Source organism: Mya arenaria, chromosome 4 (assembly GCF_026914265.1).
Source record: "Mya arenaria isolate MELC-2E11 chromosome 4, ASM2691426v1".
In the NCBI taxonomy this organism is placed as follows: domain Eukaryota; kingdom Metazoa; phylum Mollusca; class Bivalvia; order Myida; family Myidae; genus Mya; species Mya arenaria.
In genome coordinates this window covers 26,361,956-26,385,869 of record NC_069125.1, presented here as the reverse complement: position 1 = coordinate 26,385,869, position 23,914 = coordinate 26,361,956, and the positions used below count along the sequence as shown (strand labels likewise).

Below are 23,914 nucleotides of genomic sequence, written 5' to 3'. Positions count from 1 at the left end.
CAGAGAAAAGAAAATGCATTTGGATATTCTCGGCTACATTCGTTAACGAAAACAATGGTGTTTGGTGAATTTTGATGGTGTTTGAAAATGTATGTTGTTTTAACAATTCGGAACGTGATTATTTTATAATATATAGTGCAATTGATGTAAAAAGGATTAGTTTTAACAGGTAAAGTGTTCTTTTTTTGTTTTAATAGACTAAATTGGAATAATTTCAATAAATTTGCGACCAAATTCTGATCGGCATTTTGAACATGTTTACGAATTTTATTATGAATGACGTCCAGGCTAACCATCATTAAAAAAAAGCCTGGACGGCATTTTAGAATGACTAGGGTTAAAGCATATAGCGTCTATAAAATATCATAAAAACAAGAAATATTACCAGATAATATTATTTTATATTAGTTCCGTACACAAAAAAACAAATATCCAACTTATAATTATGAGTTTGACGGCTTTTCTTCATTTCATTCTGTCAAAACATAACGATATATACATGAAGGGCACCTGCAAGGCTTCAGGGCACAGTTTTAAATCGCTCGGAACATTTCGGCCATGGCCGAGTTGTTACGATTGTATAACGAGGTCTATCTCGAAGCTTTGTCGGAGGAGGCCGAGTTATTACGATTGTATCGAGTTGTTCCCCTTCGCATAATTGTTGTCTGTGTCAGTCAACTTTCGTTTTATTGGAAAGGTAAACAACTTGTTTTAATGCATTAAATGCTTGTTTAGTGCAAAATAACATTTCACTTACATGGTAAAATATGAATATAACTCTTTATGATCAATTTCAACCATAAAATACTTCACTTAAAAACAATTTCAATATTTTTAAAACACCCCCGTTTTTTGCATATTCCCGTTTAGACGTTAGGGATTGGAGGAATCCCGTATAACACGTCTAATATTTTAGACTAGTGGAGCAAGTAAATATAATTTAAAACCTGTATTTTATTTTATTGCATGATTTGTTTGGTTGCATAAAGATTAAATGGTTTATGTTTCAGATTTCCCGGTTCTGGTGTTGGAAGAAGTTTGCTGTTCAATGACTTACATCACCTGATTTAAACATTCTTATTGACAAGTGTGTCAGTTTATTTCCATTTGTCGTAAGAGTTTTCTTTCTGGGTGTGTAAGCTTTCACCATAGATACAGAATATAAAGCTCGCCAAACATGTTTGAACTTTCAACCTACATAAAGTGGAATATGGATGTCACAGTACAGAAAGTATTAAAAAGATGAAATTGTGACTAATTATGCCCCCCCCCAGGTCGGGAATAGCGGGGACTTTGACTTTCGGTCCAGCCAATCCCAGGTAAAATGCCTGCCCTGGGGGGGACAAACTGATGGTAAAATCCCCGTGGTTACAATTGACTGGTTCATAAGTTCTCAGCTCAATTAAATTAGAAGCCCATTTCCCAATTTTAAGGCCTATAAAAATACATATGCTTTGGTTACCCGACCCTACCTAAGGAATAGGCGCCAACACTACTGCTTAATAGTCAGTTTGAAAAAAAAAAAAAAAAAAAAAAAAAAAAAAAAAGTTTAATCGCTTTTGACTTTGTAGTTAAAACCTTAATGCTTATACAGGGAAGATAACTTTTAACACCATTATCTAATGATAAAAATGACATAAATAAAGCCTAATAAAAAGAAAACCTACCCTATCTATTTCAGAAAAGGATGTAGCCCTAACCAAACAAATTTATTTAGGTCTTATCTACAGGTTAGGTCAAAATGTGTTTTGTCATTATATCTTGGACAAGTTCATTTAACCATCCATATCCATTTATTGTATCAGACTATCACTCTTAAGAGATATGACCATTGAAGTGGCAAACTATTTCTTCACAGTGTCCGCTCTCTAAATTTTGCTTAACATACAACCACTTATCACCAAACCTGATGTCATAAAATTAGGACAGGAGTGTTTTGTGACAGTGACAGTTAGCATCTATTTATTGTGATAGTTCTGTCCCACTTTGAACAAGTGGGTGTGCATTACTTTGCATATGCTGGTAATTCTGTCAGTAGACCAATGCTTCAAACTAGAAATGCTCAAGACTAGATTGGTCCTAACACTTGGTATAGAGATTGGTGAAGGACACAAGATGACTCCTTATTTGAGATCTTGAGGTCAAAGGAAGAGTAAGGTAACCTGAACACAGAGCTTGACAAACAACAGAATGCTTTGGCTTACTATATTGTAAGGATGTATGTATGTATTAAAATTTTCTTTTGACCTTTCGGTCAAGGATAATCCGTGAAAGTGCAAGCACCTATTTCCAACAGGGACAGCATGCTGAAGAGATAGTTCTTTTTCAAAGAGACCCCTTGGTTCTTTTACGTGTAAAGCACAGATACAGGGGGTACAACTTTCCTGGGTTAAACCAGTAGTGAGTACACCACTTTACCAAGCACTACGCTTAAATGCCGAGCGCCAGACAAGAAAGCTACTTGTATCAACTTTTAAAGTTTTGGTATGATGCGGCCAGGGATCGAACCCACTATCCCCCGCTCCGCAGGCAGATTGTTTACCACTAGGCCATACAGACGTAAGGATGACTGAAGATATGACTACCTTCACCAAACAACAAGACTAAACAAGGATTAAGGCTTGTAATTGACAACAATTTTTACATTGTAAGATAAATAGATTAAATCTGTGTCTTTGTGCAAGCTCGGCCGCATCAGTTGCCCCTTGGTTCTTCTGGATGGGATGTGAAGGTCGTCTAACATAACTGACTGAGCTCTCAGAACTTGACAAGAGTAAACTGAAACCAAAATAGCTTCAAATCTTAAACATATATTTAATATTAATTCATCCTCATAACAATCTGAACTGTAAAAACATAGTTTTTCACATAATTACCTTTACTGACTACTCATCAAAATACGATTTGCTGAGCAGGTGGGTGTGACATAAAAGTTTTCTCCTCAAGTGAAAATATTTCCCCAAACACCAAACTTGTTAAAACATCCAGAAACGAAAGTAATTGTATTATCTGTAATACTTTCAATTCTTTGAAGATCTGGTTCATAAGGAGGTTAAATTCACTAAATGTAGCAGAATTTTTTTAATTATCCTAATAATAAAACAAGAAAAGTACACTAAATCATCCTGTGGTATCTAGTCTCTGAAATCAGTAAAAGGTGCATTATGACATTAGACAGTTCTATATTAATGATTTCTTCTGTATCTAGATGAACTCACAGTCGCAAGACATACAGATTTATGTATGTCACGATGGTCAGAAATGTGTAACAGCATTACCGGTAAGCTATGTAAGAGCCTTTGAAGCATAGTTACCTCATATTTGGATTTGGCAAGACGAGTTATCCCATCTATCCAATTCCAGCGATTTGGTCCCTAGGGTGATCTCTTGGTCTGATAATTATAAAAGACATGTGTTAAGATTTTAATGATGCACAAAATAAACAAGTATTTTATTCCTATGTATTACATTTTTTTATATTTCATACAATCCTTATGATTGCAATTGCTCAAATCAGATTGTTTAGATAGCTTAAATGGTCAAAACTGTATACTAGGTATACTAGGTTTTTAGCAATGAACTGATGTGTAGTTTTAAAATCTGATTTAAGTATGTAATAAAGAACCATTTATTGATTATAACCAGAACTATTTTCATCAAAACTTCAGGTAGAGATCAAATTCCGGACCCTCTGAATCGGCGTCTGATAAGCTGACCTCTCGGCCATTGCAACCAATACACTTAACAAATAAATGTTTTGCAGTGACATTGCTTCAGACAAGACATAAACCCAAACCAGGTCAATGAAATAATAGTAGTAAAAACTGATTACAGGGGCAGGGTGTGTTGTAATGCCATACCCCTATGGTCCTCCTTCACAATTACCAAAAAGTTAAAATTATTCCAAGGCTGATATATTAAGATTGGGGAATTGTTACTTGTCCTAAATAATAGGAATTGTACCTTTTATGCCTCAAGTTTCTGTCTAGTCAAGAAATAACTGATATCAATTGTGTAATTATTTTCTACAGATAAAGTGTTCAAATACCGTTGTTTCATTAATGGAATCAACAAAAATAAAATAAATGGCAACCTTTAATGGCCGTTGGGCATAGCCATTTTAGGCCTGATGTTTGTCGTTGAGCAGCAAACGTCTTCCGACATCAGAACTAGAAACTTGGAAAATCTAAAACATAAATCCCCATTTATTTTTAAGCAAACAATCAAATCATGCAATAAATACAGTGTAATAGTTCAATTTACTTGTTCCACTATTCATTTGAATTTCCCATTTTAACCATCAGTCATAATAACAGAAGGTGAAGTCATATAAGACATTCATTTCCACTTGACAATCATCCGAAAATACACAACGTCCGAATTACGTAAACTTCACTCAAGTCAAAATATTTATTTCCAGACAAGTGATCACCGAAACTCGAGTGTACCATTATATTCTACATATAAATAGTATGGAAGGCCGGAGTTCACCTTTCCGGAGATCATAATTTTGCCTATATATTTCAATAGAAAAAATATTATCCCCGGGAATTAATTCTCCGGAGATCTTAATTACAATTATCTCCGGGATTTGCACACAAGAATCCCGGAGATCATAATTATAATTATCCCCGGAAAAAGAGTCAGAATTCCGGAGATCATAATAATAATCATCTCCGGGAATTGCAACCAAGAATTCCGGAGATCATAATTTTAATTATCCCCGGAAAAAGAGTCAGAAACCCGGAGATCATAATAATAATCATCAATAAGTGCAACCAAAATTTCCGGAGATCATAATTATTATCCCCGGGAATGAAAAGTCAAAAACCCGGAGATTATAATTATTAGATTTCCCCGGGAATGATTATGCCAAAGTATCGCGGCATTTAGCGAGATTGATTGTCTTTTTTAAAGTTCATAGCCGTGGGGACTAAGAGTGTGACAAAATGCGCATGACAGAAGGTATGTGCATAATTTCATTGTTAAAGCTGTTTTGCATTGTAATATAGAATTGAAAGTGATTTTTAAACGTCATATATCTTTTAATCTTTATAAAAATATATGTAATACTCGTTTGTCTTTGGTTTGTGATTTTAAAATTAACGATACTGGAGATCTGATAAGACGATTACTAATTTAGGCAATAATAATTAGATCAATTAACAATTTAGGTTGTTGTGAAACGACCGTTATTGAAGACGGTCTTGACAGCGCTCACGCCTGTTGGTATTCATTTTGAAGCTTTCACCCAAAACCCTTATCATTTTTTAACCAAGACAGAATCCAAACTTCCCATCAAAGATTTAACATGTATATACTCGAGACCATAATCATTCTCATTCATCAGAGGCATGATAATCAGGGGCGTAGTCAGCCTTTACTGAATGTTACGCACGGATGGGGGGTTGGAAGGGCGACTACACCTGTAGCCGAAGGTGCTCGGGGGGGGTCCCAGGGGACAACAATGAAAATGGAACTAACATGTTGAGCACTGATGTGTATTTGAAGTGATTTATAGGTTCGAGGCCGCTGACTTCGTAGTAACAAAGTGATTGGTTTAGCCACAGTAAGCTATCTAGTACAGAGAATCAATGTTTACTATAGCCTGTTCTTCCCTTTATAATATTTTGATATCAATATTTAGCTATGCCCTCGATTTTGATGCCATTTTTGCGATATATTTTTTTTTCATTTCTCAAATTGATGTTACGTAAGTGCGTAACGCTGGCTACGCCCCTGATAATGATTAATCTAACGTATTCACTGGTGGGTAAGAATGGACCAAACCAAACTTCATAATAACAACAAAGGACACTGAATTAACAGCTGATTACATTTAAGCATAAAATATATAATACATAAGTAACATAATTATAATTCTTGGTAATGTTTTGTAGGTAATATATAATACTCGGTATACAGTATACCAAGAGTGAGCTATATATAATATTATTTAATAAAACTATTCGCAAATAAAAAATTGTAATCGATTAAATGATGCATCATGGCAATGTCCAATCAAGGAAGCTGTGTTCAACATCCTCCGACGAATTTGAACCAAGCAATAATTTATACTCAAAATTACGCTTAAGCCATGTGTAATACACAAAGTCAAGTGTAGTTACTTAGACTATTCAGAGCTTGAAGTAATTTTCATTAAAAACTGGATTAATTTACAGTAAACCGTGAGCACAGGGAATAAACTTTTACATGCAATACAAATTCGCGGCTTTCCTGTCATAATCAGATCTATTTGTGTCATTAGAGAAATATAGAAATCTCTACGTAAAATTTGCACAGAGTTATGCATGAGTCTGCTAACTTAATGTAGCCAAATGTATAAAGTTGTGCAAATGCACCTAATTCAAGAAAATGATGGCGTAACTCATTTGCGAGGTATGTAAAACTACATTGTTTAATTTGCCGCGTACATCATTATTACACGAGCTCCAACCTTGCATAGATCTGTTGCTGAAGCGGGTCAAAAGACAAATTCAAAATGTGTTGCACACTTATTTTTTAATTCCTTCTACCAAACTATGAATAAATTACATTTCTGGATCACTCCTGGTATGCACGGTATACTTAGTATTTATTTACTGTCACTGTAGTCTTCTGATAATTTACAGATATAAAGGAGCATATCCGACAATACCATCACTTGGGTTACAACTATAGGTTGTGATACACCATCTTCTAGAAACCAGACATGAGTGTACCATAAGGTAAGAATCATGTATTCTAGAAATTAATTGCTGAGTTAGCGAAGGTATACTGATAAAATGTAATCAGTAATTTCATCAAATTCAGTGATTTTTTGGTGCAATTTACTGCCTTCTAAAGGCTGTTTTCCATTGCGAAAAACTCAATTTTTCCCAAGATTTTATAGCTTTTTTGCCAATTTGACAAACGCAGATTACATTTATGAATAAAAAGGCAATGAAATTCTTGAAAAAGAGACAAAATCTTGACAAGACTAAGTCTTTCACCTTATAATGTTTGTAAAAATAATTTTAAAAAATGTAAAATTGCCATTATCATAGCTATTTTGGCCTGATTTTGTATTTTTCCCAAAGTTGACTTTTTATCTAAATTTTCAAGGCACAGGCAGTGAATATAATTCCAAAATTATTATGTGGTCTGTCTATCCAGGCAGCACATCAACTTAAAGAGATTTGAGTCAATTATTTAATATGTCTGAAATTGTTTAACCTTGAAATTTGAAAAGAATGTTTTATCTGCTTAATGCACCAGTCAATTGTAACCACTGCCCCCACCCCCCCCCCCCCAAGGTCCGGGGGTATGCCGGGGGATAGCCGGGGACATGGGCCGTGTATTTACCTTTCAGGTGGCCCCGCAGTGCCGGGTGAATGCGGTGGTTTTAACTTCGGGCAAAATATAGCGGGGAATTTGCCTTACCTAGGCCCCCGGGGCGCGGGGGAATTTGGCGGGGATTTGACCATCAGTCCGACCCCGGAGGGCGGAGATTTTACTCGGGGTTGGCTGGACCGAAAGTCAAAATCCCGGCTATTCCCGGACCTTGGGGGGGGTGTGTGTGATTACAATTGAATGACTGGTGCATAACTTGTATTGAGATGAAATTGTTAAACACTTATATTTTGATAACCATTTATATCAATTTTCACTATTTGCATGTACATAATACTTTGCATCAGATATTTATGTTACACTTTAAGATAATTTATGTCAAATGGTTAATAGCATTTAATTGTATTTTATGTAACGTGTTTGTAGTTTCAGTTATCTGCAAAGGAAGCTGATACCGTCTCTCGGGTTGCGGAGAAGAGGACAACTTGATGATAATGTGGTCAACATTATTAATCAAGCCACGGTAACACAAAACATAGTTAACTTGCTTATTGGATCAAATTGTCAAACACTGACTATGTTTAAAAACCCAACTTATAAGAATAATCTGGCATTTTAAAGGGATTTAGTTAACATATCAAATTAAAGGTGGATGCAACTTAGATGTAAGGATTAATGTTTGAGGAACATAATAAATAGAAGTCATGTGAGAAGCATATATAAGCATATATAACAGAAACAGAATTATGTATTGCAGCATTTGTTCCTTATCCGCTTTTCTTTTTTTTAATATTAATAATACAATTATATTTTTCAGAGTGAAATTAGTAATGGTGTTGCTGGGTCAGAGCAGCTACGAAGGACGTTGTCAGTAAAGCACAATATGAGAATAACAAGGTAATATAATTGTTCTCACACCTACTAAACACTCTCACTGTTTTTTTTCTATAGTACCTACAGGTCTGACTATCAGACACATTCCCAAAGCAAAATAAGTGATATTTGTCTCAATTTTAAGAAAAAAAATCCAAACCAAAATTAAAAAAATAAATAAAAAATGGCGAAAGTATTGTTACATGTACTGGTTCAATCAACCTCCTAAAAACATTATGTGATGTAAAGTTTGGGGATACTTGAATTCAGAAATCATTGATTTTCATCACAATCAGAGATCAGTATTAAATATTATCCGCCATGAATTATTGCAATTGTGATGACTACACTACAAGGATTGATCTTTCAGCTTGTTTGGGTCTTTTTTAAGGGGAAATTGTTTTAAATAATTTCTTCATTCGTAGGAGACTAGAACACTTTTTATTTTTAACTGTTAAATTTCACAATTTGATGCAAATTTTCAGAAATGTCTAGTGTCTTTTTCCAAAAATGGGCAGAAAAGCCCTGGCTATATTTATATATATTATATTATAAGTTCTTAGAGTGGTAACCTTTCAACAAAATCAGCATTATAATAGCATACATGTTTGATACAAGAGCTACACAAACAGTTTAAACAGGTCACAGACATTACCGACCATGGGCATTAGCTACCAGACATAACAGCAATTGGTGACATTACAGACCATATTTCAGGACATTACAGACCATGTATTAAACTATATTATCTATACAAACTATTCTGGTGAAGGTCACATTCTAAGCTATTAAGGCACTGCACTACACCCTGGGTAGAACACTATTGTTTGATTGATTTTGATATATGTCTGTTTAGTTTAACATTCACTTTTCTATGCTGGGCGATTTGCAGGTATTCTTGATATACTTTTCAGGGAACTAAGCAGAGAATTAGTTCGAATAATTGACCCAGAGGGAGTGGAAAGACGAAAACGCCATAGACTGAGACGCCGCCAATACATTTCGAGGGTAAGCTAATAAAATGCAAATTCCAAAAGATTTAAGGAATTTTGAACATAAGCAGTTTCAATGAGAACATTCCAATTACTGAAACATTTTTTTACCCATTTAAAGCTTACCTGTCAGAGCACTTAATGCTTGAGGTAAAATATTATGATCAGTAATTGATAACATTAAATTTATGCACAAAATTATATTATATATTTGAAACTAATTTTGTAAGACTTTTTATATAGTTTCACCAATAATCATTTGTCATCAAACTTTTTAGTCAATAAGTCACCGAGCCCATCAACACGCCAACATCTTTAAGGAAACTTATTACACTTAAGGTCATGCCATATTTTTGAAGACATGCTTGATGGGCGACCCTGTTTGATGTGATGAATGCTTATGATTATGATAAGGTTTCATTTAGATATTCCAATAAAGGATCAGAAAGACTTGTATTTATTTTGAATGTGTCAAAATTGTTCTTAGTCCATGAAATATTGAGATGAAACATATTTCTGTTGCAGGGCCCAAACTATGTATGGCATTTGGGTATGTTCAAGTATTTTAGTTCTTGTTTTTTTAAATAGAAAAAACTAAATTTGTCAAACCATCTGTTATGTATGTAAATATATTAAGAAAGGTGGTTCCAGTAAGCAAAAGTACTTTTACAGCATTAAACACAAAATAAATGCACATAATTAGTATTGTTTTGCCTTATAAAGGTTGTAAATTTCTAGCAAATCATTGAGACGAATTCAGTTTTTCTGACGTCAGTTTGTCTTTCCGTTCATTTGTTCTCCGGCGGAACATAAAATAGTAAGGGAATGGCCAAGAAATCATCTGTTTTCATACAATCCAGTAACTGTTCATGTCTGTTGTGTCATGTGTTATTTCTTATTTTAAGAAATAATGGCAATAACACATTTCATATCAATATATATATGGCCAATTGAGAGAGTTTGTTGGTTCTATTTTTTTTAAAACATGCCATTTGAAGTAAATAATTGTGTATGTTTTTTAATTCTGTTTCAGATGGATATGACAAGCTTGCTCCCTATGGGATCTATATACATGGATGCATAGATGGGTAATTGTTATTTTTCATTTTTAGCTCGACTATTCGAAGAATAAGGAGAGCTATACTACTCACCCAAGCATCAGCGTCGGCTTCAGTGTCACCCCTTGGTTAATCACCCCTTGGTTAAGGTTTTGCGTGCAAGCACACATATGTTAATAACTCTGCAACTACTTGAGGTATTGCATTGAGACTTTATACAATGGTATTAAACCACACAACTTAATTGAATAATCAATGCAACTACTTGAGGTATTGCATTGAGACTTTATACAATGGTATTAAACCACACAACCTAATTGAATAATCAAGTAAGATAACTGTCTGTCTTTTGCAAATAATGGCCCTTTATTATTGCACTTAAAAATTCTGGTTAAAATTTTGCATGTAACCACATTAAATTTTATGTTATTATCTCCGTACATCATGTATTGCATTGAAATCTAATCAAACAGTGATCCATGCATGTTTCACCAAAACTTTTCAATCCTTACACTGAAAGCGGCAGAATAGTCGAGCGTGACAGCTCTTGTTATGTCCAGAATTAAAACTCTTTTTTTAAAACAACACAGCTATTACAAAAACTTTACAAAAAAAATGAACATGAGGTCGTAAATGACTTGAATCAGTTCATTAAAAAAGAGAATTAATATTTGTAGTTTGTAGTTGTAAAAAAACAAAACAAATCTCAATTCTACGATACTATTTATATAAATACTGCTATTTAAGATTTAAGCTATTGAACATACTTCATGCATTTACTTGCAATTTGCATTTGAAATTTCTGCAGTGTGATGAGTTTTGATAATATTGTTGTGTATATCAAATAACACCTATCATGAAATCAATTAGTTTCAGCAGGAAGGTGATGTGGTTAAAGGCAGGAATTACAAACAAAAGACCAGAAGTTATTGCATCATACTTCATAGAAGCAGTCAACCAAGAAGGTGGTAAGTACACATATTTGTATAATATCTTGTTGATGGTTTGATACATTTTGTATATAATAACAGGAGAAAAATGTCTGTGTTATTGTGTGAATCAATACAATTATTGTCCTGATGTTCTGAGTGGATTAAATATGTCAATCTAATGTTTAATTTGAAGGGTTCCCTCTAAGAGTCCGAGGTGACAGAGGCACTGAAAATGGAGCAGTGGCAGCAGCTCAAAGAGCTCTTAGGGACAATGAACGAGCTTTTTTATATGGACGATCCACATCTAATCAGGTATTGAATTTTGATTTAAAACAGTATCAACAATTTAAAAGCCCTGTACTGGACTGGAGAGGACTTTTGGTTTTCCTCCAGTCTGTCCGACCATCCAGTCAATCAGTCATCCATCCTCAATTTAAGACTGTATCAAACCAACCTACAAGTTATCATCATCATTAAACTCTGTGATGATTGCAGATCTGTTAACTCTACATGAATTTTAGCAATTGTGCCCATTTGGATTTTAGACTGTTTGTTTAACTTTTGCATGATCATTTTGGAAAATTTTACTAATTTCTCTGATACTTGGTAGAATCTTTTTTAAGCATAGTTTGATCTTATTTTAACTTTTGAATTATATGTTGCAGCGCATTGAGAGATGGTGGGGTTACTTGAGAAATGCACGGGCAGACTACTGGATGAATGAAATCAAGGTTGGTATCATAATAATTTACAAGGATTAATATTCCTTGCCTATAATGCACATGTAGGCAAACACTCAAGTTAAAAAAAATATTTTTTTAAAGATATGTGAATGCTGAAACTTTAAAAAGTAGTACTAAAACCTAAATTCCAAAATCAAAATCTACCAGTTATCCTGAAATAAAATAATATTTCTATTTACTATTTCAGCTGTTGGAGAGGGACAATAGATTGGAAAGGGCAGATCCTATACAAAGGTAGGTAAAACATAACAACATACCAGTGAATTATCTATGGTTAAACATGATAATCACTGAAAGATTTGATAATGCTGTTTTCACTCGAGCGCTGTACAAGATGTGATGAAAAAAAACATAAAAAATGTCCTTGTTTTTCAGTCACAGCACCTCTTAATAATCATAGTTAAAGTCAAATCTTAAGATATTGATTCAGTTCATACTTTTCAGATTATGCCTGCAATATGCACTCCTGCCATTTATTGGAAGGCAGCTGGATGAAATTAAGCATCTCTGGAACACCCATTCTATTCGCAATCAAAGAGTGGGGGATACACTTCCTGGCATTCCGGACATTCTGCATACACAAGTAGAATTATATGGTAAACTTTTTATATGTTTGTATGTTTAAAAAAAAGTTAAAGATTTTACCATAAAACACTTGGATGCTTTGATAGGTAAATAGAAATTTAATTTTATTGAGCAAATAGTTTTCCCTTGGTAAGTATAAGAAAGATCTCGACTTAATCCTCGTCAGGTTTTGCTCTAATCTGCTTAAGCCTTGGTTTGGGGTCAAGATATAGGATTGGTAGAGAAATTCGGAAACAAATATTTAAGGCCAGAGTACATAATAGAAGTCGCTTTTGTATCTGAGTTAAGATATTTTAATGAGAAAAAAAATAGCCTTATTATTATGAACTATTTTAAAATCAAGATAGCCTTTTTGAGCGTTTGTGTGTATACTGGGGTAATGATAAAGAATGCTTGTTGTTTTTAGCTCAACTATTTTAAGAATAAGGAGAGCTATCCTAGTCACCTGAGCGTCAGCGTAACCTCTTATGTTAAAGTTTGCGTACCACCTCAAATATTTTCAAAGTCCATATGGCTTTGAAACTTTGCACGCTTTTTCACCATCATGCCCCTAACCCGTCACAGAAGGGGGTAACTCTATCAAGCATTTTAACAAAATTATGCCCCTTTTATGACTTAGAAATTACCTGAAAACTTTTCCAATTCAATTTATGTAAATATCTCAGCACATCATGTATTGCACTGAAATCTAATCTAACAGTGATCCATGCATGTATCACCAAAACCTTTCAATCCATACACCGAAAACAGTGGAATAGTCGAGCGCGCTGTGTCTGTGACAGCTCTTGTTTAAATTTACCATTGTTTTGCATAATTGGCAACGCAGTTTGACTTTGCAAGTGATAATTTTATTTTGCAGGTGTGGAAGATTACAAAAACGCCTGCTCGATGCAAGAAATGCAATATCTGCACCAGGAATATGAAAATGATTTTTTAAATTTAGATGGAGAATTTTTAGAGATAGTGGAGCAGGTCAGAGAAATAAACAATCTACCAGATCCAGTACAAATTTCCCACTTTCAGGAGGCCAAAGATCTCTATGTACAGCTGTCTTCTTACATAAATAACTTGTAATGTTTTTTCTTTAGAAAAAACTGTACCTTGTAAAATGTTCTTTATTTTATATCTGTGTCTTGGTAATTGTTGAAGTATTTTGTATGAAATCATATACATGTATCTTCGAAATATATTTAAATATATATATATATACCTACCAAGAAACTGTTGACTTGCTATTAATGACAATTGATAAAAAGCTTGTGTACTTTTAGGTTTCAAATTCAGTTTTCATTTTTAATCACCTACACAAAGGAAGCTGGGTCATCATCCTTATGGTGAAAATTTATGCAAATGTATTTGTTTAAATATACATTATTTTGGTAAAATCAATTTTCATTGCTTAAATTGATCCATTCCCGTGTTACCAGAGAGGCGTTAAGGTGGCCGCCCACTTTTGAGCAAATGCTGAAGGATGATTAAATATATGTTGGAAAAAAATTGTTATGTTACATGTGGCCAAATTTAAAGTAAAACTTAGATGACATGAAGAAAGATCTTAATTAAAATTGGTGAAGTGAGAGTAGCAAAATAGCTCTATCTTAATCATAAACTTAAATTATTTCCTAGAGGCATCTTACTGACTTAGAATACATGCACATTGGCTGACACATTGAACATACAAAATCTGATGCAGAGATTGTTTATCAGGTGAGTTCCAGGACCTTTGAACAGATGCGTAGGTTGAAAATCAGCCTAGAACTTGCCTATCTGCACTTTGATATGCTGAGAATATAGATTGTTTTCCTCCAACAATGGCTATTGCTGAGGTGTGACCCAGTTTTCTATCACGTGGCCCAGAGTTAAATATGTCAAAGAGTTCATCGAGGAAAACATTTTGATTAAGTTTCATGAATAATTGGCCATGTATAATGCCTTAAGTGTGTTCCAAAGATTTTTCTAAGATTTAACTTAGTGATCTTTCTGACCCCATGTGACCCACTTTTACAAGTGACAAGGTTTGATCATGAGGAACATTCTGACCAATTTTGATCATTTTCTTATCAATACCTACCAAAATATGATTCCAGATGGACAGAATGACAGTAAACGCCAAAACAATATTCCCTTCCCCAAACCTTTCAAATCTGTGGGATTATAAACCTTGACTTCCAATTGATTTTGACTCCATATATTACATGGGTAAAACACCTTTCCATGGTGCTCATTTAATCTGGGCAGTATGAAAGTTGAATAAATGACTGAATAAATGTTGCAACTAATGGAATGACAGACACGTGTAAAGTATGAGCAAGAGTTGTGGAGGGTGTATGTTATTCTTCAGTATTTAAACCTGCACTCTTACGGAATGAACGTTTTGACAACTTATAGCCAATTTTTGCAAAAATCCATGGAAACCAGTAATACAAGACTGCTGACCAAGAAATGAATCACAGATTTAATATTCAAAGCTGCACTCTCACAGATTTAATGTTTTGACACTTTTTTTTTATTTTTTGTCTTAAAAAAAGCCAAGTTTTACGAAAATCCATTGAAACTAATTATATAAGACTGCTGACAAAAAATGGGTTGTTTTTTTATATTGAAGTTCAAGAAATGTTTTTTAATCCATTTTTCTTAAACCCTTTGTAACGGTATAAGCCATAAAACATAATTTTTTTGAATGGAAATATGAAAATCTGTGATATGATCTTTTGTAAGCAATCTCTTATAATTGGTTTGCAGATATTCATGCAAAAATGTGCTCTTTCCATGATTTTTTTTTAAAAAGTTGTAAAAATGGTAAATCTGTGAGAGTGCAGCTTTAAGTTCAGATATTGATGTTTTATGCTGTTTTCTTGAACCATAAGTAAGTTTAATCAATACGACATTGAAAATTTTGAATGGAAATATGAAAATCTGTGATCCTATTTTTTGTCAGCACTATTTACACAAAACGTTACTATCTCCAATTGAAAGAAATAGTTGTAAAAATGGTATATCTGTGAGAGTGCAGCTTTAATATGATAAACAAGAATATTGAATCTGACCCTGACAGCAAGGTTCCAGAAAATGTAATTTACATATGTTGGGTCATTTTTTCTCAGTCAAGCCAGTGATTTAAAGTTCAATAGTGTGGTAAGAAGACATCCCAGAATATGCGGATAATTTCATGATCTCACTGTTATTCTTATAACAAACACTTCATTGACCTCCAGATGAGACATTTTAGGGTGAACTTGAAGATTCAGTGCAATTGTGTAGGTGTCTAAACATTCAGTTGTGTAAGACTAGGTAACGAACGAGTGATGGAAGAAAAACCTAGTTTTCTGCAAATTTCTTTTAAATAAACTCTGTTTTCTTCATAAAAATCACTGATTTCAACCTCTTCTTAGGGGGGCATATTAAAATTATATTTGTATAAATTGTTGTAAATCTTATATGGGAGTAAGAGCTCTTCTTTATGTTTTGAAGTAGACAAAAATCATTAGGATTAACATCAGTTCTATCATAGTATTATTAGGGCTATCCAAAAAAACATACCCCTAGGAAAAGGCAATTATCTGAATAGTATATGGGTGGGCGTCTTTCCCCTAATTTTGCCAATATCCCCAAAAGGGTAAATTTGCTTCCAAAAGGTTGTGGCATAATTTAAGTGTCTTCCAGCCGGGGGTTATATGGTTGAATAGAAAAGCTCTATGCAACATCCCATAATAAAGCCATTACTTCCAGTACCTTTGAACATACAGGTAGAGAATAATACAAGTCTACTTAGGTAAAAAAAAAATCACCCTTGTTTTGGAAATTGTCTTTTAATGCAGCTTCCTGTGATGTTTACACAAAGTTCCCATAGACGCTGAAGAGATACATATACGTTTTAAGCAAGAATTTAATCATATGATTTGAAACAGCAACATATAAGACCTGATTATTGACAAGCCAAACATCAGACTTTGGGCTCTTAGCAATTGGTCAATGTACCTTAATAGTCATCAAAGAAAATTTACATGGAAATTTAAGAAAAAATGGTGAGGTAGTCTTTTTAATTTAGTGAAACAAGATGTCAGCCATTTTGTGTTATTTTGGTTCAAGTGCATCACTTCATATTTTGTTTCAAAGTTTTAATTCATTTTCCAATTTCAAAGAATTGTTTTGAACACATTTAACACAAATACACGAGACATACAATGACTGATTGGAATATTTAACGATATTAGGCTTCCCTAAAATGATCTGCTTTGACATAAATACAGTGCTTAGCTCAATTTCAGAGGCAGGTCAAGGACTTTCTAAATGGGGGGGCACAACTTATTATTATGGGGGGGGGGGCACAAATTATAATAAACATAATTATAGAACTTTTTTGGAATGCATAATTTTAATATGGAACGAACATTTGTTTTTGCTGTCAATGGAGTTTGGCAGAACAATTTTATTAAAAAGATAGCTTGAAGTGATATAAGTTAAACTTTTCATAAAAGAAAATATATCATGCCAGTGAGAAGAATCGAACCGGGGTCGCCGGGATTGAAACTGTAGTAAAACAGTAAACTTACACATATAACTGCAGCCATAGTTGTTTACTTTTAATCAGCTGTCTGTGTGAAATGTGGCGCCTATTTATCATTATCGAATGTTCGGGCCCTGATGTCATTTTCAAGAGATTCGTGTCGTAAACTAAACAGTATTAAATATATTTTGAAATTGGCATATTACCATAAACACTGGAACACGAACATCAGATTCAATTGTTTTCTTGCTCAAAGCGCTATAAACTTTAAATTGTGAAAAAACTTATCTGTACAGTTAAATCAATAAAGATGTGCCGACAAAAACCATAACTTGCCAGCGCGCTGGGGGTGAGGGGGGAGGGGTGGCACGGGCCCTCCGTGACCCCCGGTAGACTTGCCACTGAATTTGTGTATATGGTAAACATTGAAATGATTCTTGAAAAGAATATAAGATGTCGGAGAACTTTTCAGAATAGCTCGCTCATGCCACTGCATGCGAGGTCAAAAGAAATGTGAAACCTGCTTATATATTTCTTTATTTGACCATGACCTTCCCTTTAAAGGTAAGGCTCAAGGGTTGCATTACACCAATAATGAGACATTTCATGATCATTTGTTTATCAAGGAGGTTCTAGAATAACAAACAAGGAAACTTTTTTAAAGATATAATTTCTGCAAGTCAGATATCATAAGTAATAAAGACACAAACGTTTAACTCAACATAAAGCAAAAAACAACATGAAGACACATTTTTGTTCTTAGAAAATCTGTTGTATTTTTTAACAAAAAGTTTAACAAGATTCCGGATGCAAACAAAGAATATTTGTCTCAAAAGTAAAATTATAGCTATTAAGGTTGCTTTTGTTAGGTTAATTTAAGACATAATTTGTGAACTTAGGTCTTCTTCCAGGTATATTGTTTTGTTGAAATGCATAAAAAACACATAAATTCTGTCAAATATTCCAGCAGAAATATGCCTTGTATGGTTGTAAGATGTGATTATCTTGATCTTAATGTTGGTTGGGTCATGTGACTGTTGTCCTTATGACTTCATGTTCAAAGTTTGATGTTGAAACATGAAGAAATAAAGTTTAGACTAATAACTTCAATGAAATGTTTCTAGAACTAAGTACTTGCTTTCCGAGTTGTTCATATTTTTTTACCATTTAAACAAACATTAAAATAATGCACCATTTGTTACGAAAATATGGCATCAGACAGTTGACAAATAACTCACTCTATACACAAAGGATTTATTTATAAAAATGGAACTTGTACAAAAAGTTATAAGTGTGTTTTTCAACATGAGCAATAAGAGAATTTTAAGTGACACCAACACATATTGGTTAAAAACATATCAGATTAAGTTGCTTCCTCTATCTGAAGCAAACAATAAGATATAGTCCTATGTCAATTAAATCCTTAACGAGCGTTAATAAAGCATTCTTAAGCAAGACAAATGCAAAATAAACTGCCCAATAACTATTAGTAAATAATAATGTCAGAAAAGGTTTCAAGATAAAAAAAAATGTTATTATTATTAAATGTTATTCTTTTAAATGCCGTTGTTATATTAACTTGATCAACAAAAGTAAAATAAATGGTAACCTTATAGCGTCCTTTGTTGTTGTTGTTGTTGTTGTTTGTCGAATTATGGCGTCGTCGTCGCCTATGGTCTCGATGTACTTTATCGAATATTTTTGCCGATATCAACTTTGTGCTTTATTCTATGTACTTGTACTCTTGTTACTTTTTTTTTTTGGACTCATCGAATTTTGGAAAGTTGTGTTTTTTAAAAGGGAATTATTTTTTATTATTTTTTATAAAATTTAAATATTTATAGCCTGTTTGTTTCTGACAGATATAAGCTTAATGAATCCATCAGTTCTTCTTTCGCACAATTCGTTATTTCTTCTATTTCACCCGCTAATAACCCCAACGTAATTGCTGCATGGGTATGCAATATCTGTATAGTATTTGCAAAGTTCTTTCTTCCAGTCCTCTTTTAGCTTCATCATACTTTTTACAGTAGAAATGCCTCAACTTGTCAAAATTTTGCTTTTCTGGTCCACTTATATACAAAGGTAACAGAACTGTCCAGTTTAACACAAGAAATTTAGTGATCATGTGTTAATAGACAGTCTAAACAACACTATATGCCAAATTGTTGGCTTCCGGGACAAATGGCGCAACAAAGGAAATGGCAAAAAACACACCAAAACATAAAGATTCATGACAACTGCTAGTGTTTTCATGTATGAGGTGGCTACATGATGTAGAAAATGCAGAGATAGCATTATTATGCCCATTTAAAAAAAAAATACTTTAAGAATCTGTTTTGAAGGCTAGATTTGGCATTAAATTCAGAGTACAGCACTTCACTATTGTCTATAAGATGCTTATTTACACCTGATTTGCTATAAATCTCACTCATTGGAATCATTTACACACAAACAAGCTACTACAGAGTTGACTAACATCTTCATTCTTCTGAAATATTGGATTCAGAGCTGCATCTCCTGGATTCAGATTGCAGGACTACCGCCTGGGGAAAAGGCCGCAGCTAACTGGAGCTTATTGGCACATCATGATCTGCAAGCAAGACACAAAAGCAATGTTTTACACAAATAAAACTATCTGCCACTACTGTTAAAGTTTGAAAAAGGCCTGTAAACACTCATTTGAGGCATACACAACCTTTAATATAGTCATAAATGTGATAAATATGCAGAAAAGTTCATGAATTCAAAGATTTTCAGGACAAATTTAATAGAATATATAGTCTTTTGGACATTTTGCAATCAGTTTTTAACAACTCAAAGGTAAATCTCATCTTATTGAGTACCCAGATGCATTTTGCAAGCATTCAAACCAGACATGCTTAGAATTTCTTCTTACTTGGAGATGGTATTCCTTTCTTGAAAATCCTTGCCGAGAGCCGGTATGGAAAACCACACGAGACCACAGTTTTACCAGCACTGGTTCTTGTCCTTGAAAATTCCTCTGTGGCTACAGCAACCAGGCTGGCTATTAAAATAAGCAATAAATTAGGGTTTTTAAAACATTTATACTGTATTAAGGTTGTGTTTTTTAATGCATTAAGGGAAAAGGCTCTATTCTTTATGAAAATTGCTCACTTTTTATTTATTTTGCCTTGAGAAATGTCAAGTTTTTCAATGAATAAACTGAATAAATGAATGAATTAATGAATATATATGAATGATTGATAGACTGAATTAATGAATTAATGAAAGGTGGCATTATTTCTTTAAAATTGGGATCTCATTGTGTTGCTGTGATTGTTAAAGTATATGTTTTCTTGTCCATAAGCTGAAAATCATATGCACATGCACACTAAATAAAACATCATTCTGCATCCTATGTGCAGTAAGTTTTGTTTAATTGCTTATAGAATTTGCAATTATTGTAATGTTTGCTTAAAAGAGCAAACAAAATGTGTGAATAGATGCACAATACAGACCAAAGACTGATACAAGTCAGCAGTTTCATTAGAAAATAATATTATTATCAAAGCCACATCAGAAATGATTGACAACATGAAAGAAATTCATTTAAACATAATACGTATTCAGCCCGACAACTGCACACAAACAGCAGGGAAGAAAAACATAAGAATTTGCTCCGTAAATACTCGATCAGTTAAAAATAAAACATTATCAATATGTGATTTTATCCTTACAAAGGACTTTGACATTTGTGCCATAACCGAAACTTGGCTCGGTAGCTCTGTAGATAAGTCATGCACCAGTGAACTAGTACCAGAGGGTTACAAAATGAAGCATGTCCCTCGTAGAGGTAGGCGAGGCGGAGGGGTAGCCATCATTCACAAAGCTTCCATACACATCAACATTATTGCATCAAGCAAAGACCATGATTTTTCTCAGTTTGAGTTCATGGATTGCAATGTGGTTATAGGCAAACATTCAATACGGCTTGCTGTTATTTACAGACCACCCCCATCAAGAGAAAATGGCCTGAACGCAAACACGTTTTTAGAGCAAGAATGGCCCCTTTTCTTATCGAAACATGCTACAGAAGGCAACTCTTCAGTAATTGTAGGAGACCTCAACTTTCATCTCGACCAACCTACAAATAGTGACACCAAAAAGTTTAATAGCAATTTAGATGCTTTTGGCATGCATCAACATGTTGCAGAACCAACCCATGTTGCTGGACATACACTGGATGTAGTGATAACCAGAGATAATAACAATGTCATTTCAAATGTTGAAGTCATAGATCCTGGTCTGTCAGATTCCAACGGAAGGATCTCACGTGACCACTTCGCAGTTACATTTCATGTGGAAGCTTCCAAGCCACCCCCAATTCGTAAAGCTGTGACTTACCGAAAGTTGCGTTCGATTGACATTAATTCATTTAGAGACGATATTAGGAAAACAGATCTTTTTAACGCTCGAGGAATATCTTCAAATATTGATAACTTCATTGAAGAATACTCAAATGAACTGACGTTAATTTTGGACAAGCACGCTCCATTGACAACCAAAACTATCACGTTAAGACCTTCATGTCCATGGTATTCTGAGCAGCTTCATGATGCAAAACATCAGAAACGCAAATTAGAACGAAAATGGCGTGAGAGTAAACTTTCAGTTGATCATGACATTTATAGATCACAATGCGCTGTGGTAAATAGGATGCTGAAACAAGCCCGTGTTGACTTTTACACAAGCAAAATTGAATCTTATGGGAGTGACCAGAAAAGTCTGCATAGAATAACTAAAACTCTTCTTGGAAACACAAATGAGGTAATTTTACCATTGCATTCGTCTCCAAAACAGCTCGCTCAGAATTTCAGCGACTTCTTTATTGGGAAGATCGAAAATATCAGAGACAATATTACCTCACAAAAGCAGTCTTCATCTGGTGTTGGTGATACAGAAGCTGATTATATAGGAGTTAAATATGATAAGTTTACACCAACATCGGAGGATGAAGTGAAATCGATAATCCGTAAGTCAGCCAGTAAATCATGTGAATTGGATCCTATCCCAACATGGTTACTTAAAGAATGTCTTGATGAGCTTACACCTGTGATGACCAAAGTCATAAATGCATCCCTACAATCTGGATATGTGCCACGATCATTCAAACACTCACGAATAAGACCACTTCTAAAAAGCCAAGTCTAGACGCAAATGTTCTTAAAAATTACAGGCAAGTGTCTAATTTGCCTTTTATATTAAAAATCTTGGAGAAAGTGGTAGATGTCCGAATTGAAAATCATCTAAAAAACAATGAACTTCATGAAGTCAACCAGTCAGCCTATCGGAAATTCCACTCAACCGAAACCGCACTGTTGAAAGTTCAAAATGACATTCTTCAATCACTGGACAGAAATAATGTAACTATTCTAGTAATGTTAGATCTGTCGGCTGCTTTCGATACAATTGACCACGAGACGCTTCTTACTCGCTTAGAACATCACTTCGGTATCACAGGGACACCACTTACATGGATGAGGTCCTACCTCAGTGATCGCTATCAAACAGTAGCCATTAATGGTGAACTCTCGGACCCAGTGCTGATGAAGTACAGCGTACCCCAAGGGTCTGTTCTTGGCCCCAAAAACTATACAATGTACACAAAGCCTGTTGGAGCTATTTGTAGAAACCATGACTTGGACAACCATTTCTATGCGGATGATTCGCAATTATACTTATCGTTCAAACCATTAAACACAATTTCAATTGAAGAATCTGTCAATCGCATTGAACACTGTCTGAATGACATAGTGAAATGGATGAACAACAACATGTTAAAGCTAAATGCGGACAAAACAGAATTAATCATATTCTCATCTGAGCACAACTCAAAAACAGTTTCAAATGTCTCCGTCACCGTCGATGGCTCTGTAATCAAACAATCACCAAGTGTTAGGAATCTGGGCGCTTATCTTGACTCAAACATGAAGCTGGATCAACACGTCAATAGTGTTTGTAGAAATTCTTACGCACAATTGCGACACATTGGCCATATAAGACCTTATCTAACACTGAACGCAACCAAATCTCTGGTAAACTCTCTTGTTACATCTCGCATAGACTACTGCAATGCTCTCCTGTACGGTGTTCCAAAGCAGATATTAAACAAACTACAAACTGTTCAAAATACGGCAGCTAGAATTGTTACGAGGACAGCAAGGTACGACCATATACCCCCCGTGCTACAGGAACTACATTGGCTCCCTGTGCAATGCAGAGTAGAGTACAAAATTCTAACACACACATTTAAAGCGCTCCATGACCAATCGCCTGCGTACATTGTGGACATGTTAGAAATATACAGAGCATCCAGAAATCTGAGGTCGAAAAATAAGTCACTGACGTTAGTTGTGCCTAAATGTCGGACGGCGCGTTATGGTGACAGAAGTTTCCAGTCAGCATCAGCTAAGTTATGGAATGCCCTACCATCTGACATCAGAGACTGTAACACCTTGCAAAGTTTTAAGAAGGCTCTGAAAACCCACTATTTTAAACAGTATTATGGACGATAAGTGTTTTATTATTTTATTTCCGAGTGCATGGATCTATCCGGGATTTAACAGCTTGTTGTTACTTTATCTTTAAATTTTATTGGTTTTCACTAACTCTGAAATTATTATTCTATTATTTTATAGTTATTTCAAACATTTTATATTATATTAATTTTGTACATATGTACTATGCATAAACACTTTGTTTTAATTGACTAGCGTTAATATTGTTATAAGCATTTTAGTTTGTCTATTGTTTTATATTACATTGTAAAGCACTTTTGAACATACTTTATGTATGAAAAGAGTGCTATAGAAATATGGTATATAATAATAATAATAATAATTTAGGAATGGAACAAACAGTCTCAATG

The 23,914-nt window shown here is 34.2% G+C and overlaps 2 protein-coding genes across 2 annotated transcripts; both read left to right on the top strand.

Moving 5' to 3' along the window:
• The first annotated feature begins 6,705 nt into the window (after window positions 1-6,705).
• Window positions 6,706-13,589, top strand: LOC128230725 (uncharacterized). The gene is made up of 12 exons (XM_052943171.1): window positions 6,706-6,728; window positions 7,759-7,855; window positions 8,150-8,229; window positions 9,120-9,213; window positions 9,723-9,747; window positions 10,231-10,285; window positions 11,126-11,223; window positions 11,381-11,499; window positions 11,853-11,918; window positions 12,118-12,164; window positions 12,375-12,526; window positions 13,375-13,589. Exons 3-12 carry the CDS (start codon window positions 8,216-8,218, stop codon window positions 13,587-13,589), a joined length of 885 nt encoding a protein of 294 aa, XP_052799131.1. The 5' UTR covers window positions 6,706-6,728; window positions 7,759-7,855; window positions 8,150-8,215.
• Window positions 13,590-20,817: 7,228 nt separating this feature from the next.
• On the top strand, window positions 20,818-22,197 carry LOC128230724 (uncharacterized). The gene has a single exon (XM_052943170.1). It carries the CDS (start codon window positions 20,818-20,820, stop codon window positions 22,195-22,197), a length of 1,380 nt encoding a protein of 459 aa, XP_052799130.1.
• Window positions 22,198-23,914: the final 1,717 nt, after the last annotated feature.

Bases quoted from the DNA above. Each gene is read 5' to 3' on its own strand.
- LOC128230724 (XM_052943170.1), top strand. From the start codon at position 20,818: ATGAAGCATGTCCCTCGTAGAGGTAGGCGAGGCGGAGGGGTAGCCATC.
- LOC128230725 (XM_052943171.1), top strand. The intron at 9,214-9,722 runs GTAAGCTAATAA...TTTCTGTTGCAG, and splicing joins GCCGCCAATACATTTCGAGG to GGCCCAAACTATGTATGGCA. The intron at 12,165-12,374 runs GTAGGTAAAACA...CATACTTTTCAG, and splicing joins AGGGCAGATCCTATACAAAG to ATTATGCCTGCAATATGCAC.